The 14699-nt window shown below is 39.2% G+C and overlaps 1 protein-coding gene across 2 annotated transcripts; it reads left to right on the forward strand.

The window, feature by feature from the left end:
• Positions 1–905: 905 nt before the first annotated feature.
• Positions 906–11997, forward strand: npy8br (neuropeptide Y receptor Y8b). Of its 2 annotated transcripts, XM_072704511.1 has the most exons (4): positions 906–1335; positions 4080–4249; positions 6507–6728; positions 6825–11997. In XM_072704511.1, exons 3-4 carry the CDS (start codon positions 6657–6659, stop codon positions 7737–7739), a joined length of 987 nt encoding a protein of 328 aa, XP_072560612.1. In that variant the 5' UTR covers positions 906–1335; positions 4080–4249; positions 6507–6656; the 3' UTR covers positions 7740–11997. The 2 variants fall into 2 exon arrangements, with proteins under 2 accessions (XP_072560612.1, XP_023694144.1); XM_023838376.2 differs by having other exon boundaries at positions 6507–11997.
• Positions 11998–14699: the final 2702 nt, after the last annotated feature.

The following is a 14699-nucleotide window of genomic DNA, read 5'->3' on the forward strand; positions in this document are numbered from 1 at the left end:
ATTTGCATTTCTTGTCTTGCAGCTTGTATATACATAAATCATTATGTTCAAGGTTCAAATGCGAGCATGACCCTAATCTCTCTCATGTTGGGAAACAATGATAATACTGTTTTGAAAAAATAATGAAAAAAGAGAACACGACATAATGAGTGATGGGCTGTTGATAAATGCAGAAGATTCTCCTGGGAAAGAGCCACAGTCATAGCCCCAACAGCAGAGAGAGAGAGAGAGAGAGCAAATGAACTGAAAACTGGTGGCAGATGTTATCATATGTGTTTTGTAGAGGGAAAGGAAAGAAAAAAAAGAAGACAGAATGGTTTTTCAGTCTTAATTAAATGCTTATTTGATATATCTTCTCCAGTCAAGTCCAACAACATGGGAGCTAAACAAAACAGATCAATTTGATTGTTTGAAATTTTCTGGTGTTCATGATTTGTGTCATATTTATGGTGGGATAACTAAAGTAAATAAGATTCTTGATCCATCAGCAATGTCACAGAACCTGTAAATTCCTGGAGGGACACATCTGTTATTTTTCATTATAACCTTGTCCATCCATCCATCCATCTTACTGCTTATCTGGGTCAGGGTTCCAAAGACAATTTTTCCCCTCCTCATAAAATCACAAATAATGTACTGATACTATGTTAAGTAATATGTAAGTTTAAAGCCAATTAAGCTACAAGTTACTGTATAAACAATAAGTGGATTGTCTTTCTGTCCTAACATGACACTGTTGTGGGTGTTACACTTCGTATGTCCTGGGTTTGCAATCCACTGTTGATTAACAAGTTGAAAACTTGAAAGCTGACTGGAATATTTAAACTATCTTAAATGCTACAAATGGTATGACCTTATAACCGATATGGTGAACTTCTTCCGCAGACCCTGACAGCCACACCTCCTTGTTCAGACATGTCAGAAGTTAACGGTTCTAATATGTGAGAGGAAATTAACACCGATGGATTTCATTGCTATCAGGATTCGACTAGTATACAAATGGACAAACAATTACCCGTTAATAATAAAAAAGAATTTGGAATTGTACATCTTGAGGAGCAATATATTGTTGGCGACGTCTATTTGGGGGCTCTTAGTAACGTGGTTCACAAAAAACACGGCAGAAATCGGTCTCCTTGATGGCCCCTTGTCTCTTTAAGAGGAATTCATCCAGCGTTCCTTTCAGACCCCAAAAGCCTCCCCCAACTACCTGCTTTTGAACGTTGACGCTTTGACTGTCGGAAAGTCCCGTTCGTTTCTATCGCATCTATGCCAGCAGGCGGTAAACTGATCCCGGATACACGCTTTTGCAAGACCATTATTTGCCTGACAAAGGTAAGTTATTCACAAGGGTTTCCTGAGATAGTGCTGGCTTTTGTTGTGCGTTTTCTTATATTCTTGCTTGATAATGTTCAGTATTGAATTGGACCAATGAAATTGGGTATTAAATTTAATTTTACATCATTTGAGATACATACCCATTTCATAATACAAACTGACCCATTGTCTTTAGACTTAAAATAACTGCTTTGCGCCCTTTACCTTTGTGAACGAAGATGCATAAACTAGAAAATGTTTTCCTGATTTATGTGGTACTATTCAAACATTATGACACATGGTACTTCTGGGACTCCTTAAATGTTTGGTTACAATGTCACGTATATTTATTAAATACGCGTGTATATGTTTAATAATGTATATATTCTCAGATATAAATACAGTGAAACAGTTTAACGTCTTTGTTGTTTACATCGCTGAGTCCCCATCTATGAAGACTTTGGCAAATTCTCTAACCATCCAATGATTACCAAAAACAACATTTGACATAAAACTGAAAATGTTTTCACACGCAAGCATTAGACTACATGCGGAGTGTTTATTTTGTGTGACTATACCCGGCTCGGCAGTTACAGATCTGATTCTTCCTGAACGTTTCATCCGTGCATTTACTTTTCTTTAAGGGATTTTTCATGTGTCTAGCTCTTCAAAGTGTCCCATGTCGTTGTTCAAAATCACTCTGATACATATATTTTGTATAATTATGTTAAAAGATGATTTTTTTTTAACCGATCAGTTTTAAAAAAAAATATAATTTAAAAACTATAATTTCACCACACATTAAATTAAATGACGCTTCATTTGATTCACCTAAAAGAAATTTGATTGGTAAATGAAATCATTTTTATCGTTTATATCGTTTTTTTCTGACCCTTCGATTTCACACCGTTTATTACCTGCCCAGTTGCTTGGCTCAGTTACACTCTTGACGTTTTATTATTTAGTTCTGGTTTCACCTTCTTCTCTAGGCAATTTTTAAACAAGAAAAAAGTGAAGTGCCTGTGATATAATGCTGTAAAAGTTAAACATTTCAAATGCATGCCTGTTACATTTTAATGACCGTGTTGGGGGATTGTAATTCTAGGTAGATAGCGTACAAATTGAGCTTAAGTGAAACTGACATGAAACAATTACTAATGTACTTGAGTGAGTAGTGTACTGAATGCTCAGCAGTATCCTTACCACTTGCATTAGCCAAGCCAAATCAGAGAGGTCACAGAAGGGATCCTGAGGTGACCTTTCAGTGACCTTCACCAAAATTCTTTGTACTAAAAATGTGAACAATCATGTATATCTAATATTTCGTAAAAGTGGGTTTTATTTAATGCATCAGATTTCCACATTCTACAAGAATTTCAGACATGCTGTGCTCCAGTGAACATCCCAAGAGAGCCCCATAGCTCTCCTGTCTGTCACAAATGGGGTTTAATCCACCATACATCAGATACTTGGATATTGGTTTTTATTAGGTAAACGAACAGTGATAGACAGCACAAGCGAATCACCTAAACCTAAAATTTAAACAGCAGCAAAAACTGGGGTGCGTTCCGAATCCTTTCTGAAATACCCTGTGCCCTTATCCTGCCATTACACCCCAGCAGGTGTGAAGAGCCCAGGACACCATGCTGAAATTCCTTTTAGGCTATTACCATGGTGTCATTTGTCAGACAGACCCAGTGCCAGGTGACGCTTCATACACCTGAGCGCCAGTGCTGGCAGGTGTCACAATATTGCGTCACAAAGACCCAAACGCTCGAGGCGCCTTTGAGGAATTCATATTCAAACTAAGAAAGTCTTTCGCCCTGGGTGCCTTGTGGAGAATGTTATTTCAAGATTGCCTGACGGTGTTCAGGTCATTAGTAACTGGCCCATTCCCCAGGTGCTCCAATGCCGCGTGTCCATGCATTTTTATCACATTTGACATTCGGATTTTAGCCATATTACTCGAAAAAAGGGCTCAGTCTGTAATTTAGCAGCTGATAAGGTTAAAGCATACAGGCCTGAAACCAGAAATAAATCTCGTTGGGGGGGGGGGGGGTCCAGCAATCATCTTGGTAGATGTTGTCAACCAGGGGATGGGGGTTTCCCTCGGTAGAGTTTGCTGACTTGGGGGCTTGTAATTTTGCTACATGGCTATGTGCCAGACTGGCAACAAAAAAACTTTGGGGGGGTTCAAACCCCTGGTTTTACTATCTGGCTACGTCTGCCTGAATGTTATGAATTTACAGAGCCGTGGACCTCGCAGACTCACACAGGGTATCCATCAGCTTCCTGTCCTGTTTGCATGGCTCTGGCCAGGACACCTTGATTCACGATTACGTGAATTACGGCAGCCCACCATAACGGCTGTTACTCCACTGCTTTTCAGGGCCATGTTACTTTCCAGATGCTCACCACTGCAAGCTGTTTCAGACAATAATGTACCACAAAACTCAGTACGGGATTCCTTTATTAGATTATCTCTTTATCTTTTTATCCACTTGACAGATTCTGTGGCAGAAGGCATATGTGCTTTTTAATCTTAATGCTTACGGACCATGAAGAGTCATTAGACAAAATTTTAAACTTACATATTCAGTCCCTTATGTTTTCACTCCTTTGACTTAATTGTTTTAGACGCAAGGGTCCAGTGTCTCAACCAAAATAAATAAAATGGTACTGGATTTTAGTTTGCTGTACTGTAATTTTTCATCTGGGAATTGTAATTGTAGTGTTACTCTGAAACATGTTTGATTTTACAGGTGGTCAAGGCCTCTCAGAAGAGCAGCAATCTTATCAACATACCACAGAATCCTGTCTTGGCTTTTCAGTCAAGATCCAGTTTGTTCTCACAGACACTGGAAGGACATCAGTAAGAAGGTGAAGCAGCACAGTCTGAGTCTGAATCCTACTGTAGCTAGATCAAGCTCAAGTAAGTGCTTTACCACCAATCCTAAATGCATTTTAATATATTTTAATTTTAATATGTTAATATATCGGATATATGGTTGACATACAGGGGTTGGACAATGAAACTAAAACACCTGATCAATAGTGTTTGAGGTTTCATAACTATATATGTGCAGCCTGGTGCTTCAGAAAGAACCATTAATGCTGTATTGGCCGCAAAAGGAGGCCCTACCCCATACTAATGAATTACTGTGGTCTAAAACAAGGGGTTTCAGTTTCATAGTCCAGCCCCTGTATTTCACCATAAGTCCTGCATACTTCAGCATGAAAATGCTTTCTAATCAAAAAAGGGAGTAATGTTCTTAATACAAACAGACAAATTAGCTGGTCAAAGTCCTTTTTTTAGTTTAAACTTGTATTTCGGTCGCATCCATTTAATTCCATTTCTGAGGCTCACGCTACATCGGGGTGCAGCTTCTGCAGATCAGGTCAGCAGGTGAACATAATGTTTTAGAAGCAACAGCAGCACCAAAAGAGGTTCACTAGTTAAGCACCCCTGATATGGTTAGTAGTATGGTTAGATTACCTTTTATATGAGCGGCAATCATAGAGGACAATTTAGGAGTTGGTGGGTGGAATGGTATATGTGTGAATGGTATATGTGTGAATGGTATATGTGTGAATGGTATATGTTTGAATGGTATAAGCATCTATATGCATCCCATGACAGCTTGAGCCCTGAGCACCTAATCAGCAGCTCCCAGCTCAGGGCCATTATGTGCAGTTGAATAAGGTAATTCAGAGCTACTTCTGAAAGTCATCTACATATAATCCAAAACGTCTCGCAAATTATGCAGTGTGCAGTTTTCATGAAAGAGATGGTGAACATTTGCCCTCCTGCTGGTAGTGCCATCATTTTGTATGTTGAAATTATTACAGGTTTAATGACTATCACTTCATGCCTTACTATCGTAACATTGCATCATTGGCTGACTGAAACAAGTGAAATTAGAATCAGGTGAGATAATAAAAATAGAGTTCTGTTCCCTTGCTCTCACAAATACTCTTATGCAGACAGTCTGCTAGTGGGTTTGTCAGCCTGCTTTTACCTACCGTAGTAATATTTAGCACACCAGCTAAACTAAACTGGTTCTGTGAACATATTCAACTGTAAATCTACTGTGTATCTGTCTAATACATCTACTGGGCGCTGTGTGAATGTCACCATGTATAAGCATCCAAATAATTACTGTCTTAGGAACTTTTCATTTGTGTACACAGATATATAGTCCGTGATCATTTCTGGAAAATGGCTTTCAGGTTATCCATTACTCGTCGTAAATGTTACAAACATGAAATAAGGAATACATAAAGAGCCACATATCTCTGAGGTTCCACTGAAGGGTACTTCATAAATATTTAGACTTTTACATCATACAAGAGAGTAAATGCTTGGTTCTGTCATAAAAAAGCTAATAGCCACTTGCTAATACTTAGAGCCGATGTAGCTACAGTATCATCCGACCAAAAAAGGCTAGGAAAATTACAGCTGGAATTTATCAGCCCGGTTAACGATACTGTCAAGTCTTGAGACAACGGCATTTTTGGCAGTAATTTCCTGTCGTACCGTACGACAAAATATCACAATATTTAAGGAAGACTGGCAAACACAAGTTGAATCCATCCATCTTCCAACTGCTTATCGTGAGTAAGGTCTTGGGGGCTGGAGGTGGTGGTGGCTGGAACTGACACAGGCTGAATGTTAAACTGAGCTTTTAGAAAAAGAGAACCGAGCCTCTTGTAAAATAATACCAGAATGGTTATGAAATGTTGGAGTCGCCTGGCAGATGTCACACAACCCATGTGTGAATAAATTATTCTGCATGACATTGCTACAAAAATGCAACTGAGAACTGTGCTGCGTGGCTGTGGAACAACACACAAATGATTACTGTACCTTAAAAAAAACACCTTGCATTGCATTCTAACTGAGCGAAAACAACTGGGCTTAGCTTCAAACACACAGTGGTCTTGTTAACAGCATTTAAAATTAGGGCTAATTTCTTGCCACTTGAGGAAGAAGAGACAATTTCATGCTTTGCCTAGTCTGATGATTGATGAAAATTATATTTAGGTACTTTTTTTGTACGTAACTTTTGTAAAATCGGGTAGACTGGTATGATTTATTTATAGTGCAATATTTATGTTCTACATGGGAAATAAATTGCTCTTAGAGCAAAAGCTTAAGCTGTTTCTCTTGATTTTTTTTTTTAACACAGACGAATAAAAGCAGACATCTAAAACCTACACCTGAACTTAGGAACAAGGGACATGACTCCTGCCAGTTAAATACAACAAAGAACAAATCGTCTTTACTGTATTACTGCTGAACAAGTCCTCCCCACGGACATCCACCTGCGGTTGGCCCCATGATGAATAACAGCAGCAGACCCTGGTGGGATGAGCTATCCTGGGACCAGTCAGGCCAGTGCCGCACCTCGGTGAGCAGCACGACCTTCCTCATTGTGGCGTACAGCGCCGTGATTGCCGTCGGCCTCATCGGCAACACCTGCCTCGTCTTCATCATCTCCCGGCAGAAGGAGATGAGGAACGTCACCAACATCTTCATCGCCAACCTCTCCTGTTCCGACATCCTCATGTGCATCGTCTGCCTGCCAGTCACTGTCATCTACACCCTGATGGACCGATGGATCCTGGGAGAAGCCCTCTGCAAGGTCACGCCTTTCGTCCAGTGCATGTCTGTCACGGTCTCCATCTTCTCCATGGTGCTTATCGCCCTGGAGCGCCACCAGCTTATCATCCACCCTACGGGCTGGAAGCCGGTGGTGGGTCACTCCTACCTAGCAGTGGCTGTCACCTGGATGGTGGCTTGCTTCATCTCCTTGCCATTCCTCTCGTTCAACATTCTCACCAACGCCCCCTTCCAGAACCTGAGCCTCCCTTACAATCCATTCACGGACCACGTGATCTGCATGGAGCTTTGGCCGTCCGAGCGTAACCGGCTGGCCTACACCACGTCGCTGCTGCTCTTCCAGTACTGCCTGCCCCTGTCCCTCATCCTCGTCTGCTACCTGCGCATTTTCTTGCGGCTACGACGGAGGAAGGACATGGTGGAAAGAACGCGGGACCCCCGGCAGAAGAAAGCAAAGGGGTCCAAGAGGGTCAATGTCATGCTGGCCTCCATCGTGGCTGTCTTCGCCCTCTGCTGGTTACCACTCAATGTCTTTAACACGCTGTTCGACTGGCACCACTGGGCGATCCCCTCCTGCCAGCATGACATCATCTTCTCTGCCTGCCACCTGACGGCCATGGCGTCCACCTGCGTCAACCCTGTCATCTATGGCTTCCTCAACAGCAACTTCCAGAAGGAGCTGAGGGCTGCGCTATACCGATGCCGATGCTGGGGGGCGCCGGAGAGCTATGAGAGTTTCCCCCTCTCCACAGTAAGCATGGAGGTCACCAAAATGTCTTCTTTGAGTGTAATTACCTAGCTACCCAGCCCCTCTGCAAAATCAACACAGAGTAAGAGAGAGTATAAAACAAGCATGAATCTTTCATAAGCCATATGGTTCCACATTTTGTAGTTAATGAAACTGGTACATCTGCTTCTTACGTGTTTAATTTCACTTAAGAATCAGAACATGACGGAATATTCAACTGAAACTGCCTAAGGAAATTGGCCAATTGTATTTTTCACAAAAATGCTTTAATATTGTACCTTATGTTACTTGCTTTTCCATTTTTTTTACTGTGTATGTTGTGTGTTTACCATGCAAGTCTCTGCTAAAATGTTAGATTGATTGTTGTCCTATTTTCTGCTAGTTTGTAAAGCACTGAATGTTGACCTTTGTACTTAATACAGTAGCACAGGTGAACCAGCAATCTTTATCATTATATCCAAAGAAAGTCATTCCAAATGATGAAAAGTGTTTATGATTATGGATTCCACTTCTGAAGACATTTTAGTTTTTTTTTCTTACAAAGCCTCTATAACCTAAATGCTTAAATCCATAAAGACCGAAAAACACAGGTTCATCCCATTTTTTTCAATGGCCAAACCTGTTCTTTTTTGTAATAGATGACTGTTTAGTTCAGATGCTGGCTCCATTTGCTGCTCCATTCAGATGTCATTATGCATGATAAAATTCTGTGCTCTACGCTCTGTTTCCATAGCATATGCTAGCTGCTCTGTTAGCGGGTATTTATCTGAGCTTAAGGTCACTGCAAGCATGCAGCTGAATTTCAAATATGTAAATCAATTTATCGTTTTTCTGAAGATCGCCGTGAAATATTTATACATTTAATAACTAGCTCTTCTGTTTTTTTTTTTTAATGTATGCTTTTTCATTCTGGTCATGGACGTCTTGCTTTCTCTTTGGGATTTTTGCGCTTCACCAGTCCTCGAAGGCAATGTATGAGAAGTAACGCACTGTGTGTCTGTCCCACATGAACACAATTCAGGCCATTATTTTGCTTGCCATACTGTGTGCTTCTACATGTGTTCATATTAAAAACAAGTGGATTTTTATTTTGGGTGCTAAACCCAAAATTATTTTTAAACAACATGTATTGTAGTTAATATCGTTGCCGTTTTATGAGCAGTGAAGAGCCTGCAAGCTCTCGTTTCACTTCTGTATGTCAAGGAAAGGCAAAGAACATGGAAGGATTTATGTTTGACTCCTCTGCATACTGACGTATTTCAACTGAGAGAAAACAAGTGGCACAAATAACATCTGCCTTTCATCTAGCCCTGCTGTTCTAACCTTGGAATGGCCTATTTTCATCGATCCCACATACCATCTATTTGATTACTGGCTCTCAGTTCTGGTCCAACAAGATAGGTTGATTTTTGATAAGTAAACACTGATATGATAATATTTTTGCAGTTTTATTCTTATCCGTATTTAGGACGCTCATGGGAGTTTTACTTACACAAAAATGATCAGTTCAGAGAGATAATCAATCAGATTGTAGAGGAGGTGGGTCTAAGTAACTAGAGGAGGCGGGGCCAAGACATCTGATTGTTTGGTCCTGCCTCCTCTAGTTTGAACCCACCTCCACTACAATCTGATTGGTTATCTCTCTGAACCAATCATTTTTCCTTCTGCTCTCAGAACATTTTTGTACGTAACTTTTGTAAAATCAGGTAGACTGGTATGAGTTTTGCTAAAACTCCCACGAGCATTTAGGACTGTCATTCATGTTAATGCATATCTACACAGTGCATATTTATCTTTCTTTACTAAATGCAATTTTTCAAAGGTACAGCTTTAAACTTTTAATTGAGGACAGTCTAATACTAGTTACCAATGATTATATTCTCCAATCACTCACGTCTTATATAAGTAAAAGGCAGCTATAGAGAAGGTAATGAAAAAGTTGATGGAATAATATGTTACCTTCACAAATACAAAATTAGATGCGATACAAGACAGTTAATACAGACACATTTCTTACATTGCATCGTAATGTTATACAATAGACACATTCAGTCTCTTAACAATAATGAAGTAGTATTTGGCCTTCATAGTCTCCAGATATTTGGAAATATTCAGGAAGTTAGGTATGGAGAAGAACGCGCAAGCACACCGTACTGGGTGGACATTTTATGCTTCCAACTTTTTATGAAGGTTAAATGTTTAATAAGAAATATAAATTGAATGAAAAATTAATGCAAGTTATTAAGGAACTACTGGTTTTAAATCATTATTTTGGTGAATTGTCCAACATTCCATTGTCTGCATTGGTTTGTCTTTGTAGATCTTTATATATCTTATTTATCTCAGAATTTTCAGAACAGGTGTAATACGTATTGTCACACATATCCACTATTATTAGGATATTACTTTGTAATATGCATTACAGAGATATGCACTTAATTACATAATATTTTTTGTAATGCTTAGATAAGTGAATATATATATATATATATATATATATATATATATATATATATATATATGATCATTTTATGTTTAAATATTTTTGTTAGTAGAAATTTCGGCACACATTCACTTGTAAATATAGTTTTTAAGTACAAACATAAAACTTACATGTTAGCAATTGAACATTTAAAAGAAAAAAAGAACAAAAAATGAGAAAACAACTAACAGTCATAAAAATGATTAAATAAAAATTAAACACATTTTCCCCAACCAACCACCCACCAGTGCTATCAAATGGTAAAAGTAGGTACTCAAGGCATAGTAAACATATTAATCACAAGTTTGTAGAAAGGAAAGGAAATGAAAGGGGACCAGATTTTTCAAATAACAAAATCTTGTCTATACCTGATTTTTTCCAGATGTAATGTACCCGTTAACTCTGTCAGCCATAATCTAGAGTTGGATATGATCATTTTATCTTTAATGTACCGTTATTTTCTTAAATAAAAATGTAAATGTCTGCATCTATAGTTCATTTCATGCAGCTTTATCTGAATACGTCTCTGTATCAGTCTAACACTAACATCTATCACTGTGTTACAGTCTAATGTAGTTTTTATTGTAAGTAATGGCCCGCAGTGTTTTATAGGAGAATATGTACATAATGGTTGGTGAATACATTATAAATTCAATAGCCTGAGTAAGTAACGTTTATCCTAATGTGTGTTCTTCTCTAGTAACATCTCCAAAGTATACTGAAAATGTGTGGTGTGATTTTTTTTTTGGTTGCCAAACCATATGGTTCTAGAATTGCTAACGGTATGTAAATAGAACTTTTGAGATTTATTTTATTTGGAATTTATATTAATAACTATGACACTATCAAGAAATATAGTGCAAAATGTTTACTCAATAGGACTGACAGTAATCATTAAGGCTGTAGATTTCTTTTCATTGATCAGTTTCGAAACCAGGTGCTTTCCTCTAAGCAGTGAAATATAATGAAATGAATATAATGAAATGAATCTGTGTGCAAATGTAACTAAAGTGTGACCATAACCCTCTTATTTTTATGTGGCTATTAAACTAATTATTAGACTAATATTTGGAATGGAATATTTTGATTTTTTTTTTTTTTTTTTGCAAATTCTGTGATTACCTCATTCATTGAAAACAGACCAGAGGACTAGATTTCAAAGTTTATTGATTTTTCTCAAAATAATCATTGTAAAAGTGCTTCAAAACATTTGTGCAATTCCTGTAAAACACTGTGTATGTTGATTCTGCTGACGGTACACACCATATGGCTATCTGCTCTCGATTGATTTGTGGTTCCTTGAGCTGTACCTTAATTGTGTTGTATTTCAGTGTTCTTCACCTGTCGCATTACACGGTATCGACGTGTCTCAGACAGACTTGAGCCGCAGGCCAGTCCCTGCAGCCGTCATGAGGGCAGGACATCACACGCCCTCGGTCAATGCATTTAAGAATGAGCCTGTCACCTGCTGCTTCTCCTCATGCTGCAATTCCACAGTGACACAATTCACATCGTCACACGTAGGGACAAATAAAAATGCTGTTCGACCATTATTTTATGATGCTACTTCATGGCCAGCTGAACCATACTGGGACACCTCTTTCTGATATGAAGAAAATAGTCCAGGTGTCACTAATGAAAAAAATATATTAAACACTGTTGACGTTACATTTCATTTGTTCTTGTTGTTGGTTGATTCATACATGAATTATACGGCAATAAAATATTGTATGTTTATGTTTTATGCATGATTTTGTTTTTAATGTGCTGTAAAGCTGTATTTGAAATGGTTAATAAATGTTGGACTATATTTGCATAATTGCATAATCCACGGTGTAGACCACCTTCATGCCCCGTGTTGCCTGGGATGGGCTCCAGGCCCTCCTGTAGCCCTGACCAGGATTAGCAGTTAAAAGATGGATTGAATGTTTTTTTTTTGCATATACTGTATATAAAAAACAGAGAACTAAAAAAGCTTTATTAGAGAGGGACATGCTGATCTGCTGCAGGGCCACATTTGCATCCAAGCGTCTACATTATCTGCAGGGGTCTGCAGATCTCCCATCTTTCCGTGAAGAACCCCAGGACCACCACAGAGCTGGGGCAGAGTAGATGAACTTGAAGCCTTTCCCGATGACCCCAGTTCATCCCTCATAGACGGGAGCTTTTAAAGAAGGTTACCTAATGCTTAAAACATCTCCACTGTATTGACAAAAACTTTCATTTTAGACTTTTTTCAAAAGGGTTATATCTTGCAGTGAAACACTAATGTGCTGACAAACAAGTACTCGGATTACTCAGCTGCCCATGCAATGAACATACAGGAATACCATGGGCACTGAGGCCAAGGCAGCTTCTAACTGTAGCAGATTGCCTGTATGTCCCTCCTTGTCATTCACGGCTGTTTCACCACATCCACCAGTATGGGTTCCTACTGCAGCCATTTGATAAGAAAAAGTCTGACCACACAATTTGCATCCACACAGTGCTCCAATCTTTATTCTACCTCCTGACTCTCCCAGATTTGCTCCAGAGGGTTTATTATTAACTCTATTTTTGCAGTTATTTGTCTTTACAAAGACATTTCACATGCCTGGTTCCTCTTCTACACAACATTTTTTTCGGTGACTAACCTCATTCTATACCACTGACCCCTATTGGCTCTCTGTCTACTGTTGACTTGTTCCATTTTAACATGGTTTGCCTGGAACTACTAGATGTTCTCAAGTGTTCTAAGCATTGTTTGTATAGCTCTCCTTCCGACAACTATCATGCACTTGTTTCTGGACAATCAGTGGAAGTTCATCCTACCAGCACTCAACTCTGGTTGGTCATTGACAGCTGTACACTTGTGATGTATTATCTACCCTGCTTGTACATCGCTTTGGACAAAGCTTCTGCCAAGTAAATAAATGGTAACGTAAATGTATAACTATATTTCTAGAGGGGACATTTCTCACTACTTAAAACTATTTTGCAAACTTTTGTAGTGGTGGATCAGAAACAGGTCTTCAGCATCACACGGGAAAACGTTCAGCTGTGGAATAACAGCACTCCAGCTACAAGTGTGAGAAAAGCCTGTAGGACTCAGTCGTCACAAGGCTGAAATCCCAGAGTGACTCTGATGACACCTTTCAGAGGAGAAAGCCAGACTAGTTGTCATTTTCATGGAGGAGAAGAAGAGAGGACACCATTAAGGCCATGAAAAAAAAAGAAAACTACACAGTAGCAAAATAAGGCAAGTTGATATCAAATGTGGTTTTCGGCTATACAGACGCTCCTGCACTTACAGTACGAACAAGATACGTTTCGAACAGCCGATCGTAACTTGAAATGTTCGTAAGTTGTTATTCAAAATCATTTTAAAGTTATACGCAAGTACAAAGAACTGGGATGTTGGGAGTACGCACGTTATGCTGCTGCGTGGCAGGAGTAGCGGTCAGAAGTTGTACTAGGCGGAATTGATGCACAGAAAAAAAACTGATGTTGCGCACAGGAAACGGGAGCCCAATGAACACAATTTGGACTTACAGTCCTCTTTGTTCGTTTGTCTGAAAGTTCATAAGTAGAGGAGAGTCTGTATTAACATGGTTGCAGCATTCTAAAAATGCAGATGCAGTAAATGACAGGATGCTTTAAATGCTTTAGCTGTCATACCAAAAAACAGCAATAGATTGTCATGGATCCGGGCGGCTCGGGTAAGGGAACGTGGCATGACCAGGGCATAAAAAAGGTGAACGACCCACTGGCGGCTCCAAGAAAACAAAAAGGGTTTATTTAACTGAACTAAAAACACAAGAAAGGACTAACAAAACAAAGGCCCACGAGGGGTCAGAAACTGAAGGGGATAAACAAAAACTACAAATCACAAAAACTACAAATCACAAAAACTACAAATCACAAAAACTACAAATCACAAAAACTACAAATCACAAATAACAGAAACTGGGCAGGTAAGCAAAATACACACCTCACAAACATTTCAGTACAAATCACCATCACAATCAACAACCACTAGGGAACAGAACAGAAGCAGGGACTTAAATACAGAAACCAAAATTGGGTAGTAAGACTAACACAGGACAGGTGAGACTAATTAACAGAGACCAGGAAAACAGGGCACAGGTGAAACTAATAAACTCAAAAGGAACTAGACAGGGAAACTAAGAACTAACCAAGGAAACAGGGAAACAAACCAACACTAGGGAATTACAAACAGGTAAAGACACAAGCAGGGGCACAAGGAACAAAACCAAAACCAACTACAAAATCAGACACAAGAACGAGAGAAACTCAAATGAAACACTAGGGAGCAAAATACAAAAACAGAGGAGGTGGGATTCAAACACAGGACAAGGATCACAAGCAACCACATGCTAAACACATTGAGAACAAAGACTAACATGAAGGACGGGATGACCAGCAACGCCTGCTGGCCAAACGGGGAAGGGACACAGAGTGGGACAATGGGGGCTGACCCTGACATAGATGGACTAATATAAGGTTAGCTGTAGTGATTGACCGATATT

This window comes from Paramormyrops kingsleyae, chromosome 2 (genome assembly GCF_048594095.1).
Source record: "Paramormyrops kingsleyae isolate MSU_618 chromosome 2, PKINGS_0.4, whole genome shotgun sequence".
NCBI lineage: Eukaryota > Metazoa > Chordata > Actinopteri > Osteoglossiformes > Mormyridae > Paramormyrops > Paramormyrops kingsleyae.

Coding starts and splice junctions, on each gene's coding strand:
- npy8br (XM_023838376.2), top strand. CDS start 6,657: ATGATGAATAACAGCAGCAGACCCTGGTGGGATGAGCTATCCTGGGAC.